This window comes from Tripterygium wilfordii, chromosome 1 (assembly GCF_013401445.1).
Source record: "Tripterygium wilfordii isolate XIE 37 chromosome 1, ASM1340144v1, whole genome shotgun sequence".
In the NCBI taxonomy this organism is placed as follows: Eukaryota; Viridiplantae; Streptophyta; class Magnoliopsida; order Celastrales; family Celastraceae; genus Tripterygium; species Tripterygium wilfordii.
The window spans coordinates 10437924-10461578 of record NC_052232.1 but is presented as its reverse complement, the minus strand read 5'-3'; the positions used below and the strand labels follow the sequence as shown (position 1 = coordinate 10461578).

The following is a 23655-nucleotide window of genomic DNA, read 5'->3' as shown; positions in this document are numbered from 1 at the left end:
AATTCAACCCCTTTCACCAACGAGAGGTGACTCGGTTGACAATCAATCGGGTTATATATATATGTGTCAAATGTTCAATTCCGATAAAAAATATATTTTTCAACGGTATTTCAAAAATTCAACCCCTTTGAACCATGAAATACAATATTTACAGTTTCTCTTTATTCTTGTTCAGGACAGGCATAATCCTATTAATCTCTGCAGCCAAACAGGTTTTACTCAAATTTTTCCTTCCATACGCTTATGTAATGTAGCTGATTAGCAAATGTAGCATCGATCTCCATCATGACCATGATATGTCATGACAAGCTTTTGTCATCTTCAACCACGCGGTCCACCCCTTTACTTCCAAAAACACACCCTTCATCCTTGTTCTTTCCCTCGCCACATTACCTATCCAGTCTTCTATACAAATACAAGTGAAACACAAATGGACAATTCCCATTATGTTGTCCCCTCATTTGTCCATATTTATATTCATTATCATATGAGTATTTATTCCAAAAATTTAGATCGACTATATGAGTTTATGAGAAAATCAATGGGAATCTATTTAGTAAGATCATTTGTTTATCAACTTATATTGAAATCATATCACTTACTGCAACGTCAAACCATGTCTTTTTAGGTCTTCCGCATCGCTTTTTACTCTCCTCTATACAAATTATCTACATTCTTCTCACTGCCGCACCACTATCTCTATATTGTACATGCTCATACTATCTTAAATGAATTTCTCGCAACTTATCTTTAATTGGTGTTACTCACAACATTTTTTATATTCAACAAAGTATTCTCTTTTCTACATGATGTATTTTTGAATATGTATTTTTGAATATGTTGTCTCTTGATAGCTCACTCATAGCCGTACGTTATCAATGATTGTATAGTTGGCCCAAAAAATTATCTCTTCAACTTTAAAAGAATCTTTTGGTCGTATAAAAACTTTGATACACTCATTCATTTCATTCACCTGTTTTAATCTTATTAGCTACAGATTCACTAATGTATGTCATTTTGGAAAATCAAGCCAAAATATGTAAAAACCTTACTTTTTATTACTTATTTCCCATTTAAAAACCTCAGTAACATAAAACCAAAGTTTTTATAAAAATAAAACAAATTGAGATGCTCGGTTGCAATTTCACATTTTCACTGATTTCAAAGCATTTCTGTTCTCTGTTTTCCCGGAAAATCTGATAATATTATTATTGGCTGTTTTAGCAGTTTTATTGTGTCTGTTCTATGGTCTTTGTTAACAGTAGTCTTTTAACTGTAGAATTATATGTTGCCAACTTGCCATTGCAGAAGAAGGACTGAAACTGATTTTTTATACGTATTATTATCCTGTGACACACCAAAGCAGACAAAAAGATAACAGCAATCACTGCAAAATCACTGCTGGGTCTTATGACTGTCAGGCAGAATGTGCCAATATAGATACAGCCACCCCTTGCCAGATTCCTCTGCCCCTAATTTCCCTCCTCTTCATCTCTTCAAAACTCAACTTCTGTTCCTCCATTTCTCATATTTTCAAAACCCATTTCTTATCAATGATACTGAAGCTGTTACTGTTGTTGGTTTCTCTACTTGGAAGTTCGGCTTCCATGGAGTCTAATACGTTGGTGGTAACTGAACAAGCTTACTTGAATTGGATAAAACATGTGGGTTCTATCAAGCATGCTCTGTTTCCAAAGGCAGAGAACAGGTTCAAGCCATGCTTAACCATACAAGTGAACAAAAAGCCAAAGTCAGGAGAGTTTCTCACATTACAGAAGGCTATAAGCTCATTGCCAATCGATAACGATTGCCGGGTCGTTATCCATATTGGTGCAGGATTTTACAGGTAATCTATAAACCATGGTAATTGATTGTGCTTTTTTTTTTTCTTCTTGTTTTGATTAGATTGAAAATGTACAGGGAGAAGGTGGAGATTCCTGCAACCATGGCATACATAACAATGGAAGGTGCTGATGCAGAGAAGACCATTATTGAATGGGACGATACGGCTGACCGGAGCGGGAAGACAGGGAGTCCACTGGGTACTTACGGCTCTGCAACTTTTGGTGTCAATTCTCCATACTTCATCGCAAAGAACATCACATTCAAGGTAAGCCATTTGACGTTGTTGCAAAGTCTGTGTGTGATGACTGCTTAGTTATATGTAAATGAAGCTCTTGCTTTTTGCAAGTGCCGGCTTCAAAAAAAAAAAAAGTTCCTCTAATATCAAGACTATGGACCGATGTGAGATTATAGTCTTGAGACACTCCACCGTTACGTGAGATGGCTCAAATAAAAAAAGCCTTGTGAGTTCACAATCAAAGAGGACAATATTGTTGGTGTGAATGGATAGAGAATGCTATGACCTCTCCTCTACTTGTTAGACCTGACATACCCAACCCACAAGGCCACAAGTGTGAAGAGTGTCAAGACTGTAATCCCGCATTTGTTTGGCATAACCCAGCCGAGTGGCTTATATAACAAGGTCCAGTCCCTCTCACTCCCACAACGTTTTTTCTTTGCTCAAGTATCGTTAAATGAGACGGCCCATAGAAATAAATCTTTGCGGGCTCAGGCCCAAAGAAGACAATATTGTTAGTGTGATTGGGCTGGAAATTTTAACATCTAAGGCTTAATAATTCTGTTTTACCCACAGAACAGAGCACCAGCACCACCATCAGGAGCACTAGGAAAGCAAGCAGTGGCACTGAGAATCTCAGCAGACACAGCAGCCTTCATAAGTTGCAGATTCATTGGAGCACAAGATACTCTTTATGATCATGTAGGAAGGCATTACTTCAAGGACTGTTACATTAAAGGGTCCGTGGATTTTATATTTGGAAATGGACTCTCCCTTTATAAAGACTGTCATTTGCATGCCATCGCTGATAGCTATGGAGCCTTGACAGCCCAGAAGAGAGGCAGCTTACTTGAGGAAACTGGCTTCTCTTTTGTCAACTGCAAGGTCACTGGGTCAGGTGCTCTCTACTTGGGCAGGGCATGGGGCACTTTCTCTAGGGTTGTATTTGCTTATACCTACATGGACAAGATCATCACTCCTCGAGGATGGTATGACTGGGGAGACAAAAACAGGGAAATGTACGTCTCTCTCTCTCACTGATATACACTACTACACACAAAGGACACGACCAAGTTTGCCTTAAATATGATTCATGCTACCTTATCTCAATGCAGGACGGTTTTCTATGGGCAGTACAAGTGCATGGGACCGGGGGCAGATAAGACTGGACGTGTGCCATGGTCAAGGGAACTTACTGAAGAAGAGGCCGAACCATTTATTTCAAACAGTTTCATTGACGGTGATCAATGGCTCCCTGAATCTTCATAGTCTGACAGCCTGCACTGCCCATCCTGAAATAAACATAGAACCATGATTCTCTTGATAAAGTTACAAATGTAATTAGCATCAATTCGAACTAGTTGCATTCATGGGTAAGGAGATTATTTGCAGAATTCACCAAATATAGCAACTGCAAATGTCCATTTTTAAAGTTCACTAGCATAACAAGTTCAACAGGTAGACAAAGACCCTCGACACTGTAAGAGCCTATAAATCATCAACTGTGCATGTTCAATGCGTTCAAGGGGCTTTGAATACCCTTTACCCCATATGAACTTGAAGACATACCTTGGTAATGCCATGAAAGCAACATACTGTACAAGTGTACAGATTCAAATGGAATCACATAGCAGGAACACCAGTAAAAATGTAAAATATTGATATTACAAGCTTCAATAACCAACAGTACAGAATATATTTACACAACTGTACAATTATGGTTGTTTTGACCGTGATAAGGTCCACAGGCAGTAGCTACCGCACAACTACAGTGTGCAAATCCATTCGCTCCTGACATGAAAGCAACAAGCAGCTAAGGGAACCAAAATAGAAATCAAAATGGGGCAAAAATTAAATGCAACCGCTTGAACTTGCATCTTTTATGTAGTGGAAACTCTTTAGATGTTTGAACACTGAAATAATATATATTGCAACAAACAAATTTCTATACAATCAAGAAAAAAAAAAACCAGGAGAAGGATTCCAACACTTGAACTTACTGGATGACAATTTTCATGATTAGAAAAGAGTTACAGTTGCAATATACCAATTATTTATTACCTGCTCAAACCAAAAACAATATTTATTATTGTTACTGTAAATGACTCAGAATCAGCAAAATGAGTGTTGCATCTAATTGAAGTAACATAAATGGATCAAGCAAAAGCTAGAGGGTGAATAAGCGAAAGCAAAATAAAGTATATTAATACCTTATATGTAATATTTTGATAACCATAGACAAAAGTAGGTCCAAAGGGATTGTTCATAGAACTTTGTGTCTAGATAGCAGCTCGGCCACAGTCCCCAAAATCTCCTACAGTCGCCAAAAATTCTTTGATGTTATCGACATAGTTTTTCCATAAAGGACAACAAAATAACACACCAAACTGATGCTCAAGAATGACAAGTTATACACATGGCGCTTAAAGAGAAAATAGATCAAGATAATCAGAAGAAAAGAACCATCTATGATTATTTGCACTATACACATGATTCGTGCTGAAGTCATCAAATTCATAATTCAAAATAAAAGTTCTAACATGTAGGCAGTAAAAATTCTCATATTAACTATTAAGCACTCCATAGCATAATGAGAGAAACAAATTTACCTTCACCACATTGAATAGACACATAAATGAAAACTTTGTTAACTGTGACAGCCACTATAAAGAAGTGGATGCCTCATCAAAATTTGGAGAGTAAAACACAGCAAGATATGTAGCTTTTATCATACAATTCTCAATGATCACGGAAACCCTACAATATCAAATGCAATGAAACCGAAGCAACCTGAAATCCGACGCAATACCCAGCAAACATTACAACCAAGTATAAAAAAAAAAAAAAAAACACGCACACACACAAATGATCTAACACATTAAGATGACAAATTAATCTAGGCATATTCTGGAAAGATTAAAAATAGTATCGAGAAAGAGTACCAGGGACCAAGGATCGAAACGAAGATGAAAACGATGATCCAGAAAGCTTATAACGATATCCAGTTTAAGAGGTTCATGCATACTGGAATACATATTTGTGAGAGGTAGATGTTCTTACAACAAAAATAACAAAACTGACATGGTCTTCAACATATGGCTGACACGTCCAGTAGTAGCATAGAATATTATACCCAAATTCAAGGAAAGATATCAACACAGTATTAGCACTTGGAAATAAATATTAGTTTGCAATTTACACTGCAAGAATCCTACCACAATGCATTTAGGTGAACCAATAGACTGAACTATTTTAAGACACGAAGGACATGTTACAAACCTCGTCGCAGTACTTCACCTGGACAACATCATAGATATTTGCTGATGCTCTATTTGAACAAATGCTTCGCATATTGGCATCCCTAAACAGGTAAACAAATAAGCGATCAACGAATTTAACGCCCCAAAAAATTGAAAGAACGAGATGAGCAGTCCATAAGTAACATTAATAAGTCGAAATCAAACTGAATTTCCAAGAATACGCTCCAGAGTTCAAATCAATCCCAATCTGGTGACATTATGAAACCAGTGGAGACAATCCGAATTGCTCTCCGATAAGGTTTATCATAGTCATATCGGGTAGCAAACCAGAAAGGATCAAACGAAGCGCCGTTTTGACACAATTCAATTCGAGGAAGACAAATAAAGAGTACAAGTCGAGACTATCGACTGAATTTCAAAAGTCGATGTTACCGAGAGAGAAAGGACCGATGCCGGTTCCTGGACATAGATTGAGCACGATTGCAACCATGGCCGTGCCTTCGCAGCGTCGTTGGAGGTGGTGATGTTGCTGCTCTGATACAGAAACTTTTCACTTCCGTTACTTTCGCAGGGTGCAAATAAATAATAATGTTCCGCGCGAAATGCACAGAATCCGCCAACAGGCCTTGCTCGACCGCGCCCTAATTCCTAGCCCGATTGGGCCATGTTCGTTTCTAAGGCCCAACCCGATTCTCTTTTTTAGATTAAAATATTGAAATTTTAATTATGTTTTAATTAAAAGATTAGCGTCTATTTGATATATTTGTTTCCCATGCATTTTTTTTTTTATTTTCCGAAAAACATAAAACAAGTTCGAAAACCAATTCGGTTGTCCATTTAAAAAACAAGGAAAAAAAATAACTAAAATCACTTAATAACATAAAACAAAAACAAAATTTTTATATTTTTCATTTTTTCAAAAAAAAAATTAAATGAAAAATGAACCAAACGGACCCTTAATTCCTCAATATTCCATCATTTTTTTTTGGAAAAATAAAGCATTGAATGGTGATAATCCACCCAACAAGCATAATAATACGACAACTAATTAAGTTCATTGAATTAGGACTATAATTTAGGATCAAAACCCATATTGAACGTAATGCGTGGGGACCTTTTGCACACATTGCATTGAAGAATATCTTAACTTTAATTTGTGCATGCATGGATGAATAAGCTAATAATAATAAAAATAATTTAATGTATCTGAAGTTTTATCTAAACGTCTGTATTATTAATAACTTAATTCTACCAATGAAGTGGCTCGATTCGTTGGGTTTGGAATATGTGTGCTCAAGGTTTTTTTTTTTTTTAAACAAATATTTGGGGAAATGGTAGGATTCAAACCCACAACCTAATGGGTGGGTGATCATTTACATACAATGTGATTACCATTCAACTAAAGAGTGTGCTCAAGGTTCGACTTAAATTAAAAACATATTTTTCAGTGGTATTTAAAAAAAAAACTTAATTCTTAAAAGAAAATGGAGCAAAGACTTTCATATATTTAGTCAACAAATAATGGAAACAAAAATCACAAGAAGACAAAAGGCATACATCTTTATTTTTCTATCATATCCTGCACACTTTATCCACCATTATCGAAGAATTCCACAACTAACAAAAAACAAAACAAGAAACAAGTAAAGAAACACACACTAGATAGGGGCATGCATCATAGCACTAATCTTCTATGATGACCAAACTTTCCCTAATATTCCATTGTGATTTCGATGTCTCTTTTCCTTTTCACTAAAGATGTTTTGGCTTTATAGGATTCAACCTTTCAATCACTACAATAAAATTTAAAATAATTACATTCGTCCCCCAAAATTTAAAAAAAAAAAATTATAACGAATTAAATAAGTATAAGGTTGCCAAATGAACTGAGTTAAGTAAAACTTTACCTTGTTCAAGATCGTTCGTTAAGGTTTTGAGCAAACTCAAGCTCGAACCAAGATTTAAAGGAGTTTTATATTTTGTGATCAAGGTCGGCTCGTTTAACTCAAAAGTTCACACGAGCCGAGCTTGGTACCATTAATGTAAATGAATTTTGTCGGATTAATAACGACTATGTTCACGAGTTGTTTACCGAGATTATTCATGAACATATTTATCAAAGGAATAAAAGTATAATACACATTTTTAAAAAAAGTTAAACAAGCTTTTTCGTAAACAAATACTTTTTAACACTTAACCGAATTTGTACGCAAATCATGAAGAGTTTGTTCGCAAAGATAATGGAGCCGAACAGACTCTTGCTTGAGCTCGGCTCGACTCATTTGTCTGTCGAGCTTAAAAAATAATATTTAATTCGGTAGTCTAGCTTTCCCAATGAAGACCAACTCCTTCGTTTACCATCCCAAACAGTGCCTTGTGTCACATCCTCGTAGTCGTCTCTCTGTCAGTCCATTTCCATATGTGCCTAATACCGCAGTACCGCCTCTTGTACGACCATTCAAAATCGAAAGCTAGGGTTCTTCAACCCCAAATTTTGACGTCTTTCGAGTTCCTCCACCTCAATTCACCATGGAACAACGAGAAGAGGAAGGTAAGGTGAATTCGGAGATGTACAGGCCGCGCCTCGAACACGAGGAGGGAGTGTCTCGGGGTTTTGATGATTCTGCTGAGGGAGTTGAGCTAATGAGCGTTGATCAATGCGAGAGTATGCGGGAAATGGATGATTCACAGCTTGTCGGAGCTCCGGTGACCGTAGCTGGAGATGCCGAGATATTGGCGAGACAGGAAGTGCCGATGCAGGTGGTGGTGGGTTTGGAGGTGGTTAAGAGTGCGGCGGCGAGGAACTCAGAGGAGAGTATTAGGAAGCCTAGACGGGGCCGCCCCCCGAGAAGTCAAGGAAGGTCGACGCCAGCTCAGCCGCCTCCAAGACGGAGGAGAGATGAAGAAGATGTTTGCTTTATCTGCTTTGATGGTGGAAGTCTAGTGCTATGTGATCGTCGGTGAGTTGTTGTGCTGAATTGGTTAATCGTAACTTTGATGGAATTGAGCGAATTATGATTTTCATGTCTGGTGCAAACTGGAGTTGAACTTCATTCTTCTTGAACCATTGGACATCAATTGGTGCAATTGAATATTAATTAGTCTGTCCGAAACTCACTGAAAACCAATACATGATTTGGGTTTGTATACTAGAATAATTTGCTAATTTAATATGTGATCGCCTAATTAATTACCTGCATTTTGTAATATGTTAGGGGCTGCCCTAAGGCATACCATCCGGCTTGTATCAAGCGGGACGAGTCATTCTTTCGATCAAAGGCTAAATGGAACTGTGGTATGTTGTGGACAGACTTCTTATGGTATTTCTATTAGTTTCTACATTATGGTTCCTCTATTTGATACTTTTTAAAGAATTGTGGAACTGCTTATTAGGTCAAATGATAACCAAACAAGCCAAGTTGATCACATGGTTGTATGCTTCTTGTGGCATTGATGAGGTTTCAGTTCCGAATATTGTCCTTTTTGATGCATGTTTGTGTAATCATTTCACAGTAGCCTAGCGATGATGCTGCTGTTTTTCAAGTTCAAATACTTCGCATTAAATGCACCAAGATTGTCATTTTGTCGATATATATCTATATGATTACTCTTGTTGTTTCTACTTTTTACTCAAATTCTTGTTTCTTCTAGTGACTTTGGTTGGTCAATGGTCGGTTATTTTCATGAGTTGTTTCTGTTGTTTTTATAATTTATTTCTTTTGTAAGGTGTTTTTTTAATTATTAATTTGTTAGCATCATTATCTTTATTTATTTTCAGGTTGGCACATATGTAGCAGTTGTCAAAAGGCTTCCCATTATATGTGTTATACTTGTACATTTTCACTGTGCAAAGTATGCACAGAAGATGCTGATTACTTGTGTGTAAGAGGGAACAAAGGATTTTGTGGAACATGCATGCGAATTGTGATGCTGATTGAAAATATTCCGATGGGAAATAAGGAAGTGGTATGTCTAAATCTATTTATTGGGATTTCATTTTGTAATTTTTCTTCCTTTCCTCGTCAGAAATTTATTTAGTCATGGTTTTAGCTTTATTGGCATGTTTACTTTATAAAGGACCATAGGTAATCTATACAAGAGCTGAGTACCCTTAAATGACTTTTATTATACCATGGTTCCCTTGATCATTATTATTTGCTATCTTGGTTTTTTTTCCCCTTTTGCCAGCCACGAAGACTTGAAATCCTCGCTTCTGCGAAGCCATTGTTTGTTCATTTAAAGCTCCATCCTTTATGTTTAAAGTGCAATTTTTTAAAACAATGGGAGATTACTCAATTGATCGTTTATTAGTTTTGTTTGTTTACCATCTCTTTGTGCCATTTTTATCTGTTTTTTCCCATGTTTTTTCTGCAGGTTCAAGTGGATTTTGATGACAAAAGTAGCTGGGAGTATCTCTTCAAGGTTTACTGGATTTATCTAAAACAGAAGCTATCTTTGACTTTAGAGGAGTTGACTAAGGCTAAAAATCCGTGGAATGCAGTTTCAGCATTGCTACCTAAGGTAGAATTTCCTGGTGGATTTTGCAATAACAATGATGAGAAAGTTTGTAGTTTGGACAACTCCCGTAGAAATCTGGAGGGAAAGAATTCTAAGAGAAGAAAAACCAGGAATCAGCCATATCTTTTCAACCAAGATTTTAGAGGGTTGGGAAAATCAGGTGGTGATGAAGGGAAATCTTTACCTGAAAGCATTCCTTGGGCAACGAAGGAACTTTTAGAGTTTGTTGCATACATGAAGCATGGTGATGGCTCCATGTTATCCCAATTTGATGTCCAGGCTCTTCTGTTAGAATATGTAAAGAGAAACAATCTTCATGATCCCCGTCAGAAATGTCAAATTATATGTGACTCGAGGCTTATAAATCTTTTTGGGAAAGAGTGTGTAGATCATTTTGAAATGTTGAAGCTTCTTGAATATCACTTTCTTATAAAAGAAAGTGTCCCAGCAAATAATATTGCTGATCCCATCATTGGCAATGGAGAGGCTTCCGAAAGCAATGATAACCAGCTGACGATAAATAATGATAGGAAGTGTAAAACATGTAGAATGTCTGATGAGCGAGGAGTACAGTCTCATCGTAATCAATACGCTGCAATTGATGTCCACAACATTAATTTGTTATACTTGAAGCGTAATTTGATGGAACATCTAATAGGCGATCCAGAAAATTTTCATAACACAGTTACTGGCTCCATTGTGCGGATAAGAATTCCTGTTGGTGATCAAAAGCGAGACATGTACAGGCTAGTCCAAGTTGAAGGTACTATTTTAAGTGGAAAAAAGTGAGAGAGAAATGGTAGATCAATTTCCAAAAAGGGAAAGATTTGGTAAATTTTTTTAATTTTGTTTGTTTTGTACACAGGTACTAGCAAGGTGGCTGAATCATATAAAGTTGGCACAAAAACAACTGATGTCATGTTGGAGATTTTGAACCTGGACAAGAGAGAGGTTGTATCCATAGATGGAATTTCTAATCAGGAGTTCTTGGACGTGAGTAAATGGGCTACATAAAAATGTATCCTTTTGTGTTTCTATGATTACAGATGCGGTAGAGTCTATAGCAGATCACGTCAATGATAATTATTATGTCAAAGTGTTAATAATTGTATGCGTACAGATGCAATAAAGGCCGTTGTTGAAGGACTATATTCCACAACTGCCTTAAGAAATGTGTCATCTCATGACATTCTTTCTTAATATATTTATGGCGTTTGGAATATGTATATGCCTATGATTCTGTTTGTACATGGTAGTATGGGTGATTGTGTCTTAAATATGAATACATGATACAGATACAAGTCATTATGTGACAAAAAGATGTAACACTAAATTTTTTCTTCCTGCATCACCACATGCAAATGGTCTTTCAAGCTCTTTATTAGGTTGTTGACTGGGATTAGAACATTTTATTTACATATTTGACAGTTCAATCTTTGTCGTTGTCTTCCTCTTCTCTTAAGGCTGTTTAGGAAAGCTACATTTTTTCTTGTAGAACTCGACTCATTTACTGCTGCTCTGACTTGTCAAATAATTGAAGAATAGTTCCCATAAAATTTATTGATCACTTCAATTTTTACCAGATATAGAACAGAGATTTAATCTCTATGGCACACAAGATATGACTAATATAACTATATAAGATCAACATACTTCATTCTTTTTGGATCATATTTTAGAAACATCGTTGTTACAAGAACAATAGGCTAGCATTCCAAGTAGAGTACATGGAGGCTAGCTTTGTTCAACTAATACACACCTCCTTAGCGGAAAAAATGCCTGGGCAATTATTATCTCATTGTGATAAACCAAAAACTATTATACCTTTATAAAAGATTTTTTTATTTTTTCATTTGATGTTCTATCTAGTGTATTTTCGTATATTCACTGTGATGTATTATAGTTTGTATTTCTGTCAAATAAATTGTAAAGTTTGCCTCTGGTTGATGATTTCATGGGCATTTCCAGGATGAGTGTAAATGCTTACGCGAGAGTATAAAATGTGGGCTTATCCAACGATTGACTGTGGTAAGTGTGTGTATTTTGCTAAGTTCTTTAGGCCAATTAAATTATTTGAAAGCCCTCTTTAAAGGAAATTTCTTCTTGCCGGTAGGGGGAGATTCAGAAGAAAGCTATCGCTCTCCAGGCTGTGAGAGTTAAGGAAGTAAGTTCTTGTCTGTTTATTTTTGATACATAACATGCCCGAAATGCTAGGTAAAGGTTAACGACTCCCGTGCACAGGGCGGAGCAATGGATGGGGTTGGGGACATGCATGATGTACGCAAACTTTATCTCAACATAATATGTGGAGAAATTGTTTCCAGTAATTGAATTTATGACCTTTAGGTTGCACCTCTGCAACTCTACTACTAGGCCACATGTTCTCCTGTGCACAATGCTAATATGTGGTTTTTATGGGAAGGAGATGAGATATTTGTTTTTTTTGATGATATCTTAGTTTTACTATCGGTTTCTTTTGTTTTATCTTGGCTAATTCTGAGTTCGCACCATTCTCATTAATGATCATATATCTCTGATTGTTATTTTCTAGTGGCTGGAAGCAGAGGTATTGAAGCTTAATCATCTTCGTGATCGAGCTAGTGAAAATGGTCACCAGAAAGAATATCCTTTTCTGTATGAGATCATTCCGTTTCTTTATGATGATTTTGGCATTTCTCGGTGCACTGAACTGATAATCTGTACAGCATATGCATCAATGGCTTTCAACAGAAATATTCAGGCCATATGGCTTGTTATGCAAACTAAATAGAGGGAAAAGCTTTAAAAACCTACAAGCAGTGTAGCTGGGATGAATGGTCGTCCATTTTTGGGTTTTTTTTTTAAGGGGGGGGGGGGGGGGGGGGGGTGGGTGGGGATGGGGGCTTTGAACCCTTGAAAACTGAGTAGCAATGACCACTGATTGTTAGATAGATGAATAGCCAAATTTTCATAAAATCAAGGGCTCTTTCTTTTTTTGTTGTTTTATTGCCTCTTTAATGCTTTGAAAAAAAAACTGGTTCTGGCCATGCGCATTTCTGCTTCTACTTCCTCCAATTTTCTTGCTATCAAATGTAGGAAATAAAATATCTATGCCACTCGAAATAAATGTGCTTTCCATTGATTGCTGGTATACTTGACTATTGCTTTCTGTTTAAATAAAAAGGCCTTTTGGTAGAAAATATTGATTTCCTTGACCATATTGCACGCTTAGAGAATGTGTGGACAAATTAGAGCTTCTAAACTCACTTGAGGAACATCAGCGCAGGCTTCATGAAATTCCCGAAATCCATACTGATCCTAGTATGGATCCAAGCTATGAGTCCAAGGAGGATGATGGAGATGGAGAGCTAGATGAAAAGAAACAAGGTCTGTGGTGGTGATATGTTCATATCATGATTTAGAACAATTTTTTTTCTTTATTTCTTTGCTCAAGTTCATTTTTGGTGAGATTGATTGTTTATTATAATGTCGGTTAATAGATGCAGGTGATCTTGTGCAACTGAGAAAATCAGTTGTCTCAATAAGGGGAGTGGAGGTAAAATCGCCAGGAAGTGGAGGTGGCGTCTTTAATGATATAGGAAGCAGGGCACTGAAGAATTTAGCTACTTCCCATGATCAAAGTAGAAACGCCACGTTTTATGTGGATAAAGATGGTACCACTCTGGTTCATGAGCCAGTGGATGCATCTACGTGGAATCAGGGAGGAGAATCATTTGGTTCAAATAATTGGACTCCGCCAAAGAACCATGTTGGCTCTGCTAGTTCAGTGACTAGTACTTGGAATAATCAAGCTGCACTGCAATCTAAATTGCAATCACGGGGTGCATCAGAAAGTTCTGTACCACCTTGTTCAACGCCTTCTGAAGAGTTTCACGTAACTCCATCACTTAAAGCAAGGGAAGGTTGCGAAGATGAAAAATGGAATGCTAGTCAGAGTAACGTAACTATAAATCCACCTAAAACCACGGCCAGTCAAAGCAGTATTGCGGACGGCAATTTGAAACAAGCTGACGGTGAGAGCTACTCAGGCCACACTTCTGAGCAAGGTCTGGAGCCTCAACCCATCAAAAGTTCTTCAAATGGATGGGTTTCTGGCTCTGGTATTGTTTCTTTGACCATGGCTCTTGAAACATCACAGCAGAAACAGGAAATTCATTTCCCTGATTTTTCCAGTCCCACACCAAAGCACAGTCAAGGAGGGTTGGAAGGTCAGGCTACCGACAACAAACAATCTCTGTCCTTGTGTGTTCCTGTCCTGGATTCAGGCCCTAGTTGGAGTTCTACTTCCAGTCTATTAGGTGGTGAATTGCAGCTCCCAGAAGTTCCTGGTGATGGCTTTAAGGGTTCTCCTACTCGAACAAAACCTTCCGCTAATGAATGGGTTCCCAATCTTGTGTCTTCATCTTCTTTGAGACCAGTTGAAGTGGCCAGTGATTATGCTGCTACTCCAACTTCTGGAAGCAGCCAACCACCACATTCTTCTGCAGTCCACCTGGCTAATGCGTCTAGTTGGCAGGCATTTGTTCCTGAACCTACCGAGTTCTGCTCTTTACCAGATGAATCTGTTTCGGATCTGCTGGCCGAAGTTGAAGCAATGGAAGCTCTTGGCCGTTTGCGTTCGCCTACTTCAAGTTTAAGTTGTGGTGTGGAATTCACACGAGGAACTGAAAATGATTGCTTTAGTCCTATAGAGGGGTTTAGCCCCATTCGTGAACCAGGAAAAAGTGATGCCCTGAGTTCGACTGGTGATCTGCAAATTCCTTCTCATGGCACTGTAGTAAATGAATCACTTGGTGTAGCTGAGACTTTCATCCTCACTGGTGATTTACAGATGCCTTCTCAGTCAACAGGAACGAATGAATCACTTGGAGTATCTCAAATCGTCACTCTCGATCCCCAAAAAAGGTCTGGTGGACATCCTTCCCCAAATGCTGACGTACAGGGAGATGCAAAACCAAGTGATGCTTCAGTTAACCAACGGGAAGCAGAAGCAGATGTGAAGCATCATCGTGTACCATCCAAATCAGAAGTTAGCAAGGGAACGGTCTTTGGGAGCGCAAGCTCATCCCGGGGAGGACAAGCTCAAGGAAATGCGAACGTCAGTTTGGGGATCAGTCAGGGGACTGGATGTCAGAACAACAACGAGAACTCAGCCACTTCTACTGGGAATGCAAGCAGTTGCAGAAACCAATCAAGGCATGTCACAGAAAGATTGTCCGGCCAAAGAGATCGCAACCGTTTTCACAATAGAGATTCAGGATTTGGTAAGGCTAGGAATTTTTGGAACAGGCAGGCAGCACCAGGTGGTGTAAATGGAGGAGGCTCATTCAGAGCACTGCCCAAAGGGCAGAGAATTTGTAAATTTTATGAAAGTGGGTATTGCAAGAAGGGAGCATCGTGTAGTTATCGGCACCCATGAGTTTTGCACTAAACAAGCAATTTATTTTTGTAATCATTATTTGTATCAGGAAGTTTACTACCATTGTTATATTAACTCTAATTGAATCTGGACGGACAGTTGTACCATAATACACATTTGTTTCCTGGTGCCATTGTAAAGTTGTTCAAACCAACGTCAACTGCTCAACAAAATATGGTTACGAGTTATTCTCGGCCCATTTTTATTTTTATTTTTATTTTTATATTACAGTAGCAATGAAGTACTTATGCTTATCGATAACATCAAAAATATCCCTCAATTAATACATGATCTCGGGACCCCCGGGTTTACTAAATCACCTCAGGATACTGAGGAGCACCCATCAATGATCATGAAAAGATCTACAAGGAGATCCACAAGAGAATTAAGAGATTCACCCTCGGAAATCTCGTTCGCAATAAGAGGGTTTGTAATTCATAATTCATATAATAGGAGGACTTACACTCAATTAAATCTCTCATTTATTCAGTATTCTTTATTATACCAAGCTATATCACCAACCTTATTTCTACCGATCTAACTTGAGCATCAGTGCGTCTCCTACACCTTCGAGACCCTAAAACTCATGTTTTCTACTCGTGTAGAGACAAAACAACCACCATCTGATCAACTGGGACGTCTGCGAGATTGAGAAGTCGTTTAACAAGTACTAGAAAAGTCGGAATGATTTTGCACGTCATCACTGATTATATTGTTTTACTTAAAAATAAACACGGGCCTTCAAAATATTTTCCGCAATTAGGAATTTATAAAAAGCATAGCAAACGAGCAGCAACCGGGTAGGGGAGAGAAATGGCTGCACGTTTTAGTTAGTTTTTATAGTTGCACACGTTTTCCTTATTTAGATCCACATTCACCAACCGCAAATGCTTCCTCTCCCTCTCTCTCTCTCAATCTCCTCGGGACCTACGAGAATTGGCTGTCAATTCACATCTCAAGAACAACGACGAACAGGTTTCTGAGCTAGGATCTACTTGAGTCATCGGAGACAGGTACGCTCCATCTTGATTTCACCTTGTTTTGAGGATAATTTGTTAAGACGGATTAGGTTATTGATCATCGGTTTTTCTTTTGTTTATACGGTGGATTTTAGGGATTGAGAATCGATTGCTGCATAAATTTTGGGGGATTTGCGTGCGAATTTTTTGTTTCAACTTCTCTGGAATGGCCGCTGCTGTAGCGTGTAAGCGGGTGGGGCAATTTGGAACCACTTCAGGGATTGGATTTTGTAGATTTAGAGGTTTTGCTGCTGCGGACGTGGTGAATAGGTCCTCTTATGATCCCTTAGCGGCTCGATCATCGATTCCTGTGGCTTCAATTTTGCAACATAGACAGATTTCTCAGCTCTCCAATTCTAATGGAAGTAGATTGTTTCTCGTTGACACTCTAGCATTGGTAAGCACATTTGTTCCTCTTTTGATTCGCTCTGGTTACATTTCCTTCCAATGCAATGCATTTGGATGCTGACGTCCTGACGATTTGCTATTCTGAGAACGAGAATCAGATTTGGCAATGCAGAATTTTAATTGATTTAATTTTTGTTGCATATGATGTTTTGAAAGAAATGAGAACGTGAATTTTTGGAGTTTTTTGCCCTGAACCATGTCCAATTGCTTTATGGTGTTTAGGTTAGGAGATTAGAGTCACAAGGTCTGCCCACTAAGCAAGCTGAGGCGATAACTGCTGTCATAACTGAAGTTCTGAATGACAGCTTGGAGAACGTGTCTCACTCATTTGTTTCAAAGGCGGAAGTGCAGAAAGTAAGTTTGTCTTAGTTTCTCTCTATTGCTTAAACTTTTATCATATTGGCATAGATCGATTTAGATGCTGAATAGGAAAGTTTTATGCCACAGGACTCCTTTTCCTTTTATTCTTAACTTTTAATTTAGATATTTGACTTTTAATGGTAGATTGAAATGATTCAAGAAGCTAATTTGTCCAAATTCAAATCTGAAGTTCAAAGCTTGCAGGTATCTACCGATCTTTTAAATAATATTGTCTGTTATTACTGAAATTGTGTGCTTGTATGCTTTGCTATGTTTTGTTTTTTCGGGCCTATAGAGAGCTAAATTAGAATCTTTGTTTGGTTGCAATAGACTATTCTAAGATCAGGGAGCAGTTCCTTGATTCGATAATGGGAATTGCATCTTGCTAAATAATACCAATGAGGTGTATACATGAACACGATTGCTTAATGCACAAAAATTATTTTTCCAGGAATCACCTCTCCACATATTATGTGGGGGTACGGTTTGCGTAAATCATGCATGTCCCGGAGCCCGCTCACTGCGGAATCCTTGTGCACGGGAGTTGTTTATCTTTTTACCTCAATGGATAACCTGCTTAATCTTTCCTGATATTTATCTCATCCACTAAGACTTTCATGCGATACCTATCATACTTTAGGTATGGCTCTAATGCCCTTGTTCTTCCTTGAAAATATAGATGCTTTGACATGTGTTAATTTCCATCAACTTTTGTTCGTTATAATTTCTTATTGTTTATAGCAAACTTTGACGGCTCTTGCTGCGTTATTTGCTTCTTTATGTGAGCATTATGATTTAAGTTGCTGTGATGTTATAATTCTTGCTGACAGAACCATTTTGCGCACAATAAGATTTAAAATACTGGAAATATGTCTCACTTTCCTTATTCTGAAAAGTTTCTCTAGAATAAATTTTTTAGAAATCATGGCCTTGTTTTTATTGTTCTGTTTGCTCAGCAATCTCTTAGAAGGCAGGATGTTTATTTCCTCTTACAAATTTCACATTTGGCTCTTTTGCTAATTATTTGGGGCAAAAATTAATGCAGAAACACCATTTTTCTTTGTTGCAACGCGAGGCTGAAAAACTTCAGAATGATATCGAAAAGTTGCGCAATGAATTCAGGTCTGTTCTTTTATAGAGTTACCATTCTCACTGCATTTATACGTTATCAACTTATGTTCATAAATTTGTGTTCTATCATAGCATTCATAGTGCAGATACATTATGTGATGCAGGTATGAAATTGACAAAGTGACTGCAGGACAACGATTAGATTGGAATCTTGAAAGAGGGTAAGGATATGGAGACTAAATTGCCACAAATTTATTTATTTTTGTTTGAACATGCCAAAATTGACGTTCCAGCTGGTCTCTTGACGTTTTGAGCTTTACATTCTAATGGATTCTGTCAAGTGCAGAAAAATAAGAGACGAGCTAACGGACCAGAGTGCTCAAACTTCAACCCTTACTAACAAACTTGATCGGGTAACGATTTTGAGTGAAATTGAGATGGGTTTAGGTTTTGTCGACTGAAATTTATTGCAATGATTTTTAAACTCAGTTGCATTGATTCTATTGCGCTGTTTGCAGGAAATTCATGCTTTGAGAGCTCAAGTGGAGGCCGCAAAGTATGAGGTGATTAAGTATTGCATCGGTACCCTTGTGTCAATCTCCGCTGTTGGTCTTGCTGTTGTCCGCATATTTATGTGAGGGTTCTGTAACCCAAAAACAGGAGAACGGCTCATTTTTTTATTGAAGCTATTGTTCTCTTGTGGAATATGAAAAGAGAATATCAAGAAAAATTGTATCATTGTCTTGCTGTGATTCAATACTAGAAATATAAAATTATTAGTTCAATTTCATAAGAGCCCAATCTTGACCAAGAGAGTTATTTTACCTTTTCTTTAGTTCATCCCACACTGATTTGCAATTAATCAATCATCTCTGTTCATCATGAAATCATCCATGTGTTCTTGGTGTTGAAAGATATGGCTAACTATATCCAGCCAGCGATAAAAGCTTGTCTTTCGGTGATTGTTTCCCATTCCTTGTTGTTTGGTGGGTCGGATGTTTTCAACTTTTTAGTAAATTTTATTTGATCGCGACTCACAAGCCGGTTGTCAACAGAGTGGCTCTAGCTTTATGTACTGGCTCTAGTTTAATCAGGTAAAAATGCCAGGTTTAAACTTTAAAGCATGTCGCTTGCCGTTTTGTCGTAGTGCTCTTCTACGACAAAACATAAACAACTCTATGCACAAGGCTTTTGAAATTGATAGAGTTTAGGACATACAAAATGTTTACAGAATAATTTATACTGATTATATATGGAGAGAATGTTTTCAAAAAGTGAACCTGATGAGCAGACGAGATGTAAAAAATGGATGGTGTCTTTTGCGGCGTCGTTTTAGGACATTAAAAGTGTTGTACGTGTGGTGTAATGGACTAAAAATACAGAAAAACAAAATAAGAAAAATGAAAATTTCAGAAAGAAAAAAACAACTTGCTTTGATCCAAATAAGAATTCGTTTTACAAGGACATTTATTGAAGTGTCACATAATAATATTAAGAAAACAAATCACAAGGAAACACTTCTTCCTATCCACAAACAAAGAGATTATTCCCCCCATTTTCCCTTCTCTTTCATATATAACAATTGGATATAAAAAGAAAAACAAACAAAAAATTCCATGAACGGTCCGTCACCTTTCACCGTCTGATTTCCTGTATGCCACGTGTACCCCTGGATCACCACCACTTTGATTTTCAAATCAAACTAATGGACACACCAATCTGGGGCTAGGAACGGCGATGAGTCGGGTCGCCCTTGGCGCGGTGAGTCCAAATATATCGCTCATGTCGAGTTCACTCGGTTTCATGCCATCAGGCAATTCCCACTTGAAACAGTGGAGCAAATGAGCCACAGCCAATTCAAGCCCGTAGAGTCCGAGTTGCATACCCGGGCACGACCTCCGGCCCGACCCGAACGGAAGGAATTCGAAATTGCTCCCTTTGAAGTCCGCCACTCCATCTTTCAAAAACCTCGACGGCCTAAACGTGTCCGGATCCTCCCACGAGTTCGGATCCCGCCCGATAGCGAATGCGTTGATCATGACACGTGTCTTCTTCGGAATGTGGTACCCGGCCACCTCAGCATCCTCCGCCGTCTCGTGGAGGAGGAGCGGGATCGGCGGGTGCATTCTCAATACTTCTTTCAGTGCGCACTTGAAAAACGTGAGCTTTTCGAAATCACTCTCCTCCACTCGTCGGTCAAGACCCACTACGTCGGCAAGCTCTTGCTGGACCCTCTTCATGTCCTCTGGACTCCTCATCAGCTCCGCCAAAGCCCATTCAATCGCTGACGCCACTGTTTCAGTCCCTCCAAACATCACATCCTGCAAGTCCATAAAACAAACTCATTTGAATTTCCTTTTTTGACAAAGTATATAATCTTAATTTAACACGCAAATGCATAACCATTATGACTATGACATGTATCTCAGTTGTTGAGTTGTACGCATGAAATTTCATGTGCATCATGTAAGACATATGAAGCTCACGAATTCACTTGAATTTCGTGCGTTCAATTCAAGAGTTAAGATAACTGAAATATCAATGGCTCGGTGTTTATCATTTTCGACATAATCAGACACGTATACATTAAAATAATTACCATGATTATCGCCTTAATGTTGTCTCTAGTAAGCTTGATGGAGGTTTGTAGATCGTCTGATTCGTTTACTTTTGCGACGTCACTGTAGAACGCAAGTAAATCGTCAACCATATCGGTGATACCTTCATCGGAGCCCTTAATTTCTTTCTTCTTCTGCATGTGTTGGTCGATGATTATGTCAATGAATTTGTCAAGTGACTGACGAGCCTTAACAAGTCTCTTAGTAATCCCTTGCGGGTCGATCCAGCTGAGTCCGGGTATAAAGTCCGCGAGATTAAACGCCCCGAAAAGCTTCGAAAACTCCTGCAAGATCCGAATGAACTCATCCTGACCCTCATTTTTCGACCCGAAAGCAGCCCGGTAAGTGATATTCATAGTGAGAGTAAAAATCAACTCTCCAACGTTCACAGCCTTGCCAGTGTTGGAAGCCACGGTCTTAACCATGAAGTCCACCTCATCACGGACAGAATCCCATGACTCGGCTCGTTTGCGGCTGAACAACCTCATGACACAAAGCTTACGCATCTGGCGCCAGAAAGGGCCGTAGTGAGCGAAAGCCATGTCTGCTCGATCGTAAGTGAGGTAGCTAATCGCGATTGTGGCCGGACGGTTAGAGAAAATATTGTCTTGCACTTGAAGGACCTGTTTGGCTACTTCTGGAGACGAGACAGTGACCATATGCAAGAACCCCATCTTCATGTGAAACAAGCCACCGTATTTCTTAGCCAATTTAGCCAGGCCGCGATGTGTGAGCTGGTCCATCATCATCATGTTGCCTATAATAGGTAATCCTTTGGGGCCAGGTGGATAGGGAAGCTTCCGGCGAAGTCGCGAAACGACCCCGAATAGGAAGAGTGAAGGGACAATGAAGAGGAGGGCAGTTTGTAGGGGAGCCATGGATTGTAGAAGAGGAGGGAGAGAATCTATAATATTACTACTCATCATGGCTCTAAATGGTGTTTCTTTTGGTCTGTGGATGGATGGATGTCACAGCTCTGCAACTTTTCAAGTGTTGCTAGCTAGGTGGGTAGAGATAAAGAGGGGGTCTTATATACAGATTTAGGTGGCTTAAGCCGATAGAACAAGTTGGATACTACTTTTATTTTTTGTCAAGCTATGTAGCTGAAATAAGGTTGTTGATTAGTGCCATTAGAACAACTAGTAGTTGCTTAATTAGCTAGCTAGTTGACCTTGTAATTTATATATGTAGATACACATGTATATAATTAATATGACAACTACTCAATTATTGTAATAAATATCTTCGAACGGCATAATGAATGCCTCATATGTTAACTTTAACAATGAGTTACCTTTGCCATATATCCAATGTCTAAGGCTAAAGTTAACTTTACAAACTATAAAATTTCATATGTATTATATGTATTTTGGTGAACCATGCAATCTAATCTTTTTTTTTATAATCGAGAACAACATCATTTAAAATTTATTCTTTTCACATTCGATTTTGGCATAAACACAGGCCGTCAAGTCCAAACTTATAAAAAATTCTCACTTGACAATAGGGTAAATTTGGTCAAAGTCAAACGTATGATCATAAGAATATTGTTTCCATTTGAAATCGAATTCAAGGCATGTCGAGTGTATACGATTTATTATTTAAATTGCTATTCTAGTGAAAGAATTGTTGCTCACCTACTCCGATTGTCTTATATATTAAAATAAAATGTGAATTTGTGAAGGGGGGTCAAGAGGTGGTTCATGTATGATTGAACTTCAAAAGGATTTCAGATTTGATGGCTAACCTTGTTAGGATCTGTGTGTCACTGTCATGGTTAGACATTGGAACCATTGACGGTTTCATCTCACCTTCTAATTTAATTATATTATCAACCTTTGTTGATAATTAATTGATTGATTGATTTGTGGCATAATTTTCATTGAAAACAATTATACTTATTTTTTAAGATATGATGATATATATTGCGTGTGATTAAGCATCACTATAACGTCACGATCATGTTATAAGTTAAAAGTAATTTCTTGAATTTGTTGTCGCATTATTCCTCCACCACTTACTTTATGCTCTAAATGTTTTCATTTTCAAGAAAATGTCAAATTAATGTGAAAGCCCACATTGAAATTGCTTGTTCGCAAAATAGCCGGCAAATATTGAAAATATTGATACTCAAAGTTATTTTCCCACTTTGCAAGGATAATTGCTAAATATATCATCAAGTTTTTTCTTTTGGTAATTAAAAACAACAACATAACCATAAAAATTTATTCTTTGAGCATCTGATATGAATTTAAACTCGAATCATCAAATCCAGATATATATAAGTTTTCAAAACTCAATCCGTGATTACAAATATATTGCTTTCAGTGAGAATTGAATCCAAGACTTTCCGTGTCTTTACGATTTGGTCTCAGAAAGATTCACTACTTCACCAAATAGTTATGAAAGTTTGAATCAAAATATTTATTTTGTGATCAATTACATGAGTTGGAAATACTTTTTTGACATGGGAACTATGTAAATAAAATAAAATATATTTATGTTCTTCATGAAATTTCGACTTGATAGTTGTTTTGACAATGAAACTAATTTAGGTAGGAGAAAATGAATCATAAAATGTCAAATTGAGCATTAATGAATTAATTGTATTCTAGAGTGGGGCCATCACTATATCAGGAAACTTCGTACAAGTTGCCACGTCGTGTCTTAAAACTCATGTGTTTGAGCTTTGAGGGGTTGGCGGTCGTAGTAGTGGATCCTTGTCGGTAATACCGCCACCCCATCGACAAATCAAAACCTGTAAACTGAGATTGAAACGGTAAGCCCGGGTCCCACACTTAATGTAAAAGTAAATTAGTCAAATCAAATTGGGGTAGCGGTCAAAATCTCCAACTAGACACCCCAACTTTTTTGTGTACATTTTTCTAACATTGCTATAATG

The 23655-nt window shown here is 37.8% G+C and overlaps 5 protein-coding genes across 6 annotated transcripts; 3 read left to right on the top strand and 2 right to left on the bottom strand.

Moving 5' to 3' along the window:
- Nucleotides 1-1474: 1474 nt before the first annotated feature.
- LOC119991314 (probable pectinesterase 53) lies at nucleotides 1475-3372 on the top strand. Its single transcript, XM_038837697.1, has 4 exons — nucleotides 1475-1846; nucleotides 1921-2110; nucleotides 2657-3099; nucleotides 3196-3372. The coding sequence occupies exons 1-4, from the start codon at nucleotides 1554-1556 to the stop codon at nucleotides 3347-3349; spliced, it is 1080 nt and encodes a 359-aa protein (XP_038693625.1). The 5' UTR covers nucleotides 1475-1553; the 3' UTR covers nucleotides 3350-3372.
- Nucleotides 3373-3485: 113 nt separating this feature from the next.
- LOC119996693 lies at nucleotides 3486-7622 on the bottom strand. Its single transcript, XM_038843418.1, has 4 exons — nucleotides 7539-7622; nucleotides 5773-5981; nucleotides 5360-5441; nucleotides 3486-3871 (listed from the first exon to the last, which is right to left on the bottom strand). Exons 1-4 carry the CDS (start codon nucleotides 7620-7622, stop codon nucleotides 3836-3838), a joined length of 411 nt encoding a protein of 136 aa, XP_038699346.1. The 3' UTR covers nucleotides 3486-3835.
- A 69-nt stretch (nucleotides 7623-7691) lies between these two features.
- LOC119982805 (zinc finger CCCH domain-containing protein 44-like) lies at nucleotides 7692-15410 on the top strand. 2 transcript variants are annotated; one of them, XM_038826486.1, is made up of 10 exons: nucleotides 7692-8300; nucleotides 8556-8635; nucleotides 9119-9306; nucleotides 9715-10621; nucleotides 10724-10851; nucleotides 11827-11886; nucleotides 11972-12022; nucleotides 12410-12480; nucleotides 13064-13224; nucleotides 13344-15410. In XM_038826486.1, exons 1-10 carry the CDS (start codon nucleotides 7870-7872, stop codon nucleotides 15275-15277), a joined length of 4011 nt encoding a protein of 1336 aa, XP_038682414.1. In that variant the 5' UTR covers nucleotides 7692-7869; the 3' UTR covers nucleotides 15278-15410. The 2 variants fall into 2 exon arrangements, with proteins under 2 accessions (XP_038682414.1, XP_038682342.1); XM_038826414.1 differs by having other exon boundaries at nucleotides 7693-8300; nucleotides 13338-15410.
- Nucleotides 15411-16075: 665 nt separating this feature from the next.
- Nucleotides 16076-18950, top strand: LOC119982747 (protein FMP32, mitochondrial-like). The gene is made up of 8 exons (XM_038826312.1): nucleotides 16076-16290; nucleotides 16392-16693; nucleotides 16927-17058; nucleotides 17209-17268; nucleotides 18110-18186; nucleotides 18300-18356; nucleotides 18482-18548; nucleotides 18654-18950. Exons 2-8 carry the CDS (start codon nucleotides 16463-16465, stop codon nucleotides 18771-18773), a joined length of 744 nt encoding a protein of 247 aa, XP_038682240.1. The 5' UTR covers nucleotides 16076-16290; nucleotides 16392-16462; the 3' UTR covers nucleotides 18774-18950.
- A 592-nt stretch (nucleotides 18951-19542) lies between these two features.
- Nucleotides 19543-21772, bottom strand: LOC119982668 (cytochrome P450 84A1-like). Its single transcript, XM_038826192.1, has 2 exons — nucleotides 20735-21772; nucleotides 19543-20456 (listed from the first exon to the last, which is right to left on the bottom strand). The coding sequence occupies exons 1-2, from the start codon at nucleotides 21677-21679 to the stop codon at nucleotides 19833-19835; spliced, it is 1569 nt and encodes a 522-aa protein (XP_038682120.1). The 5' UTR covers nucleotides 21680-21772; the 3' UTR covers nucleotides 19543-19832.
- Between the last annotated feature and the right edge of the window lie 1883 nt (nucleotides 21773-23655).

Coding starts and splice junctions, on each gene's coding strand:
- LOC119991314 (XM_038837697.1), top strand. CDS start 1,554: ATGATACTGAAGCTGTTACTGTTGTTGGTTTCTCTACTTGGAAGTTCG. Junction 2,111..2,656: donor CAAAGAACATCACATTCAAG/GTAAGCCATTTG, acceptor TTTTACCCACAG/AACAGAGCACCAGCACCACC. Junction 3,100..3,195: donor GGAGACAAAAACAGGGAAAT/GTACGTCTCTCT, acceptor ATCTCAATGCAG/GACGGTTTTCTATGGGCAGT.
- LOC119996693 (XM_038843418.1), bottom strand. CDS start 7,622: ATGAGTCGAGCCGAGCTCAAGCAAGAGTCTGTTCGGCTCCATTATCTT. Junction 5,442..5,772: donor CATCGGTCCTTTCTCTCTCG/GTAACATCGACT, acceptor TTACCTGTTTAG/GGATGCCAATATGCGAAGCA. Junction 3,872..5,359: donor AGGTGAAGTACTGCGACGAG/GTTTGTAACATG, acceptor CTTTCATGTCAG/GAGCGAATGGATTTGCACAC.
- LOC119982805 (XM_038826414.1), top strand. CDS start 7,870: ATGGAACAACGAGAAGAGGAAGGTAAGGTGAATTCGGAGATGTACAGG. Junction 10,622..10,723: donor CAGGCTAGTCCAAGTTGAAG/GTACTATTTTAA, acceptor TTTTGTACACAG/GTACTAGCAAGGTGGCTGAA. Junction 12,481..13,063: donor GAAAATGGTCACCAGAAAGA/ATATCCTTTTCT, acceptor ACCATATTGCAC/GCTTAGAGAATGTGTGGACA.
- LOC119982747 (XM_038826312.1), top strand. CDS start 16,463: ATGGCCGCTGCTGTAGCGTGTAAGCGGGTGGGGCAATTTGGAACCACT. Junction 16,694..16,926: donor TCGTTGACACTCTAGCATTG/GTAAGCACATTT, acceptor TATGGTGTTTAG/GTTAGGAGATTAGAGTCACA. Junction 18,187..18,299: donor AAGTTGCGCAATGAATTCAG/GTCTGTTCTTTT, acceptor TATGTGATGCAG/GTATGAAATTGACAAAGTGA.
- LOC119982668 (XM_038826192.1), bottom strand. CDS start 21,679: ATGATGAGTAGTAATATTATAGATTCTCTCCCTCCTCTTCTACAATCC. Junction 20,457..20,734: donor ACATTAAGGCGATAATCATG/GTAATTATTTTA, acceptor ATGGACTTGCAG/GATGTGATGTTTGGAGGGAC.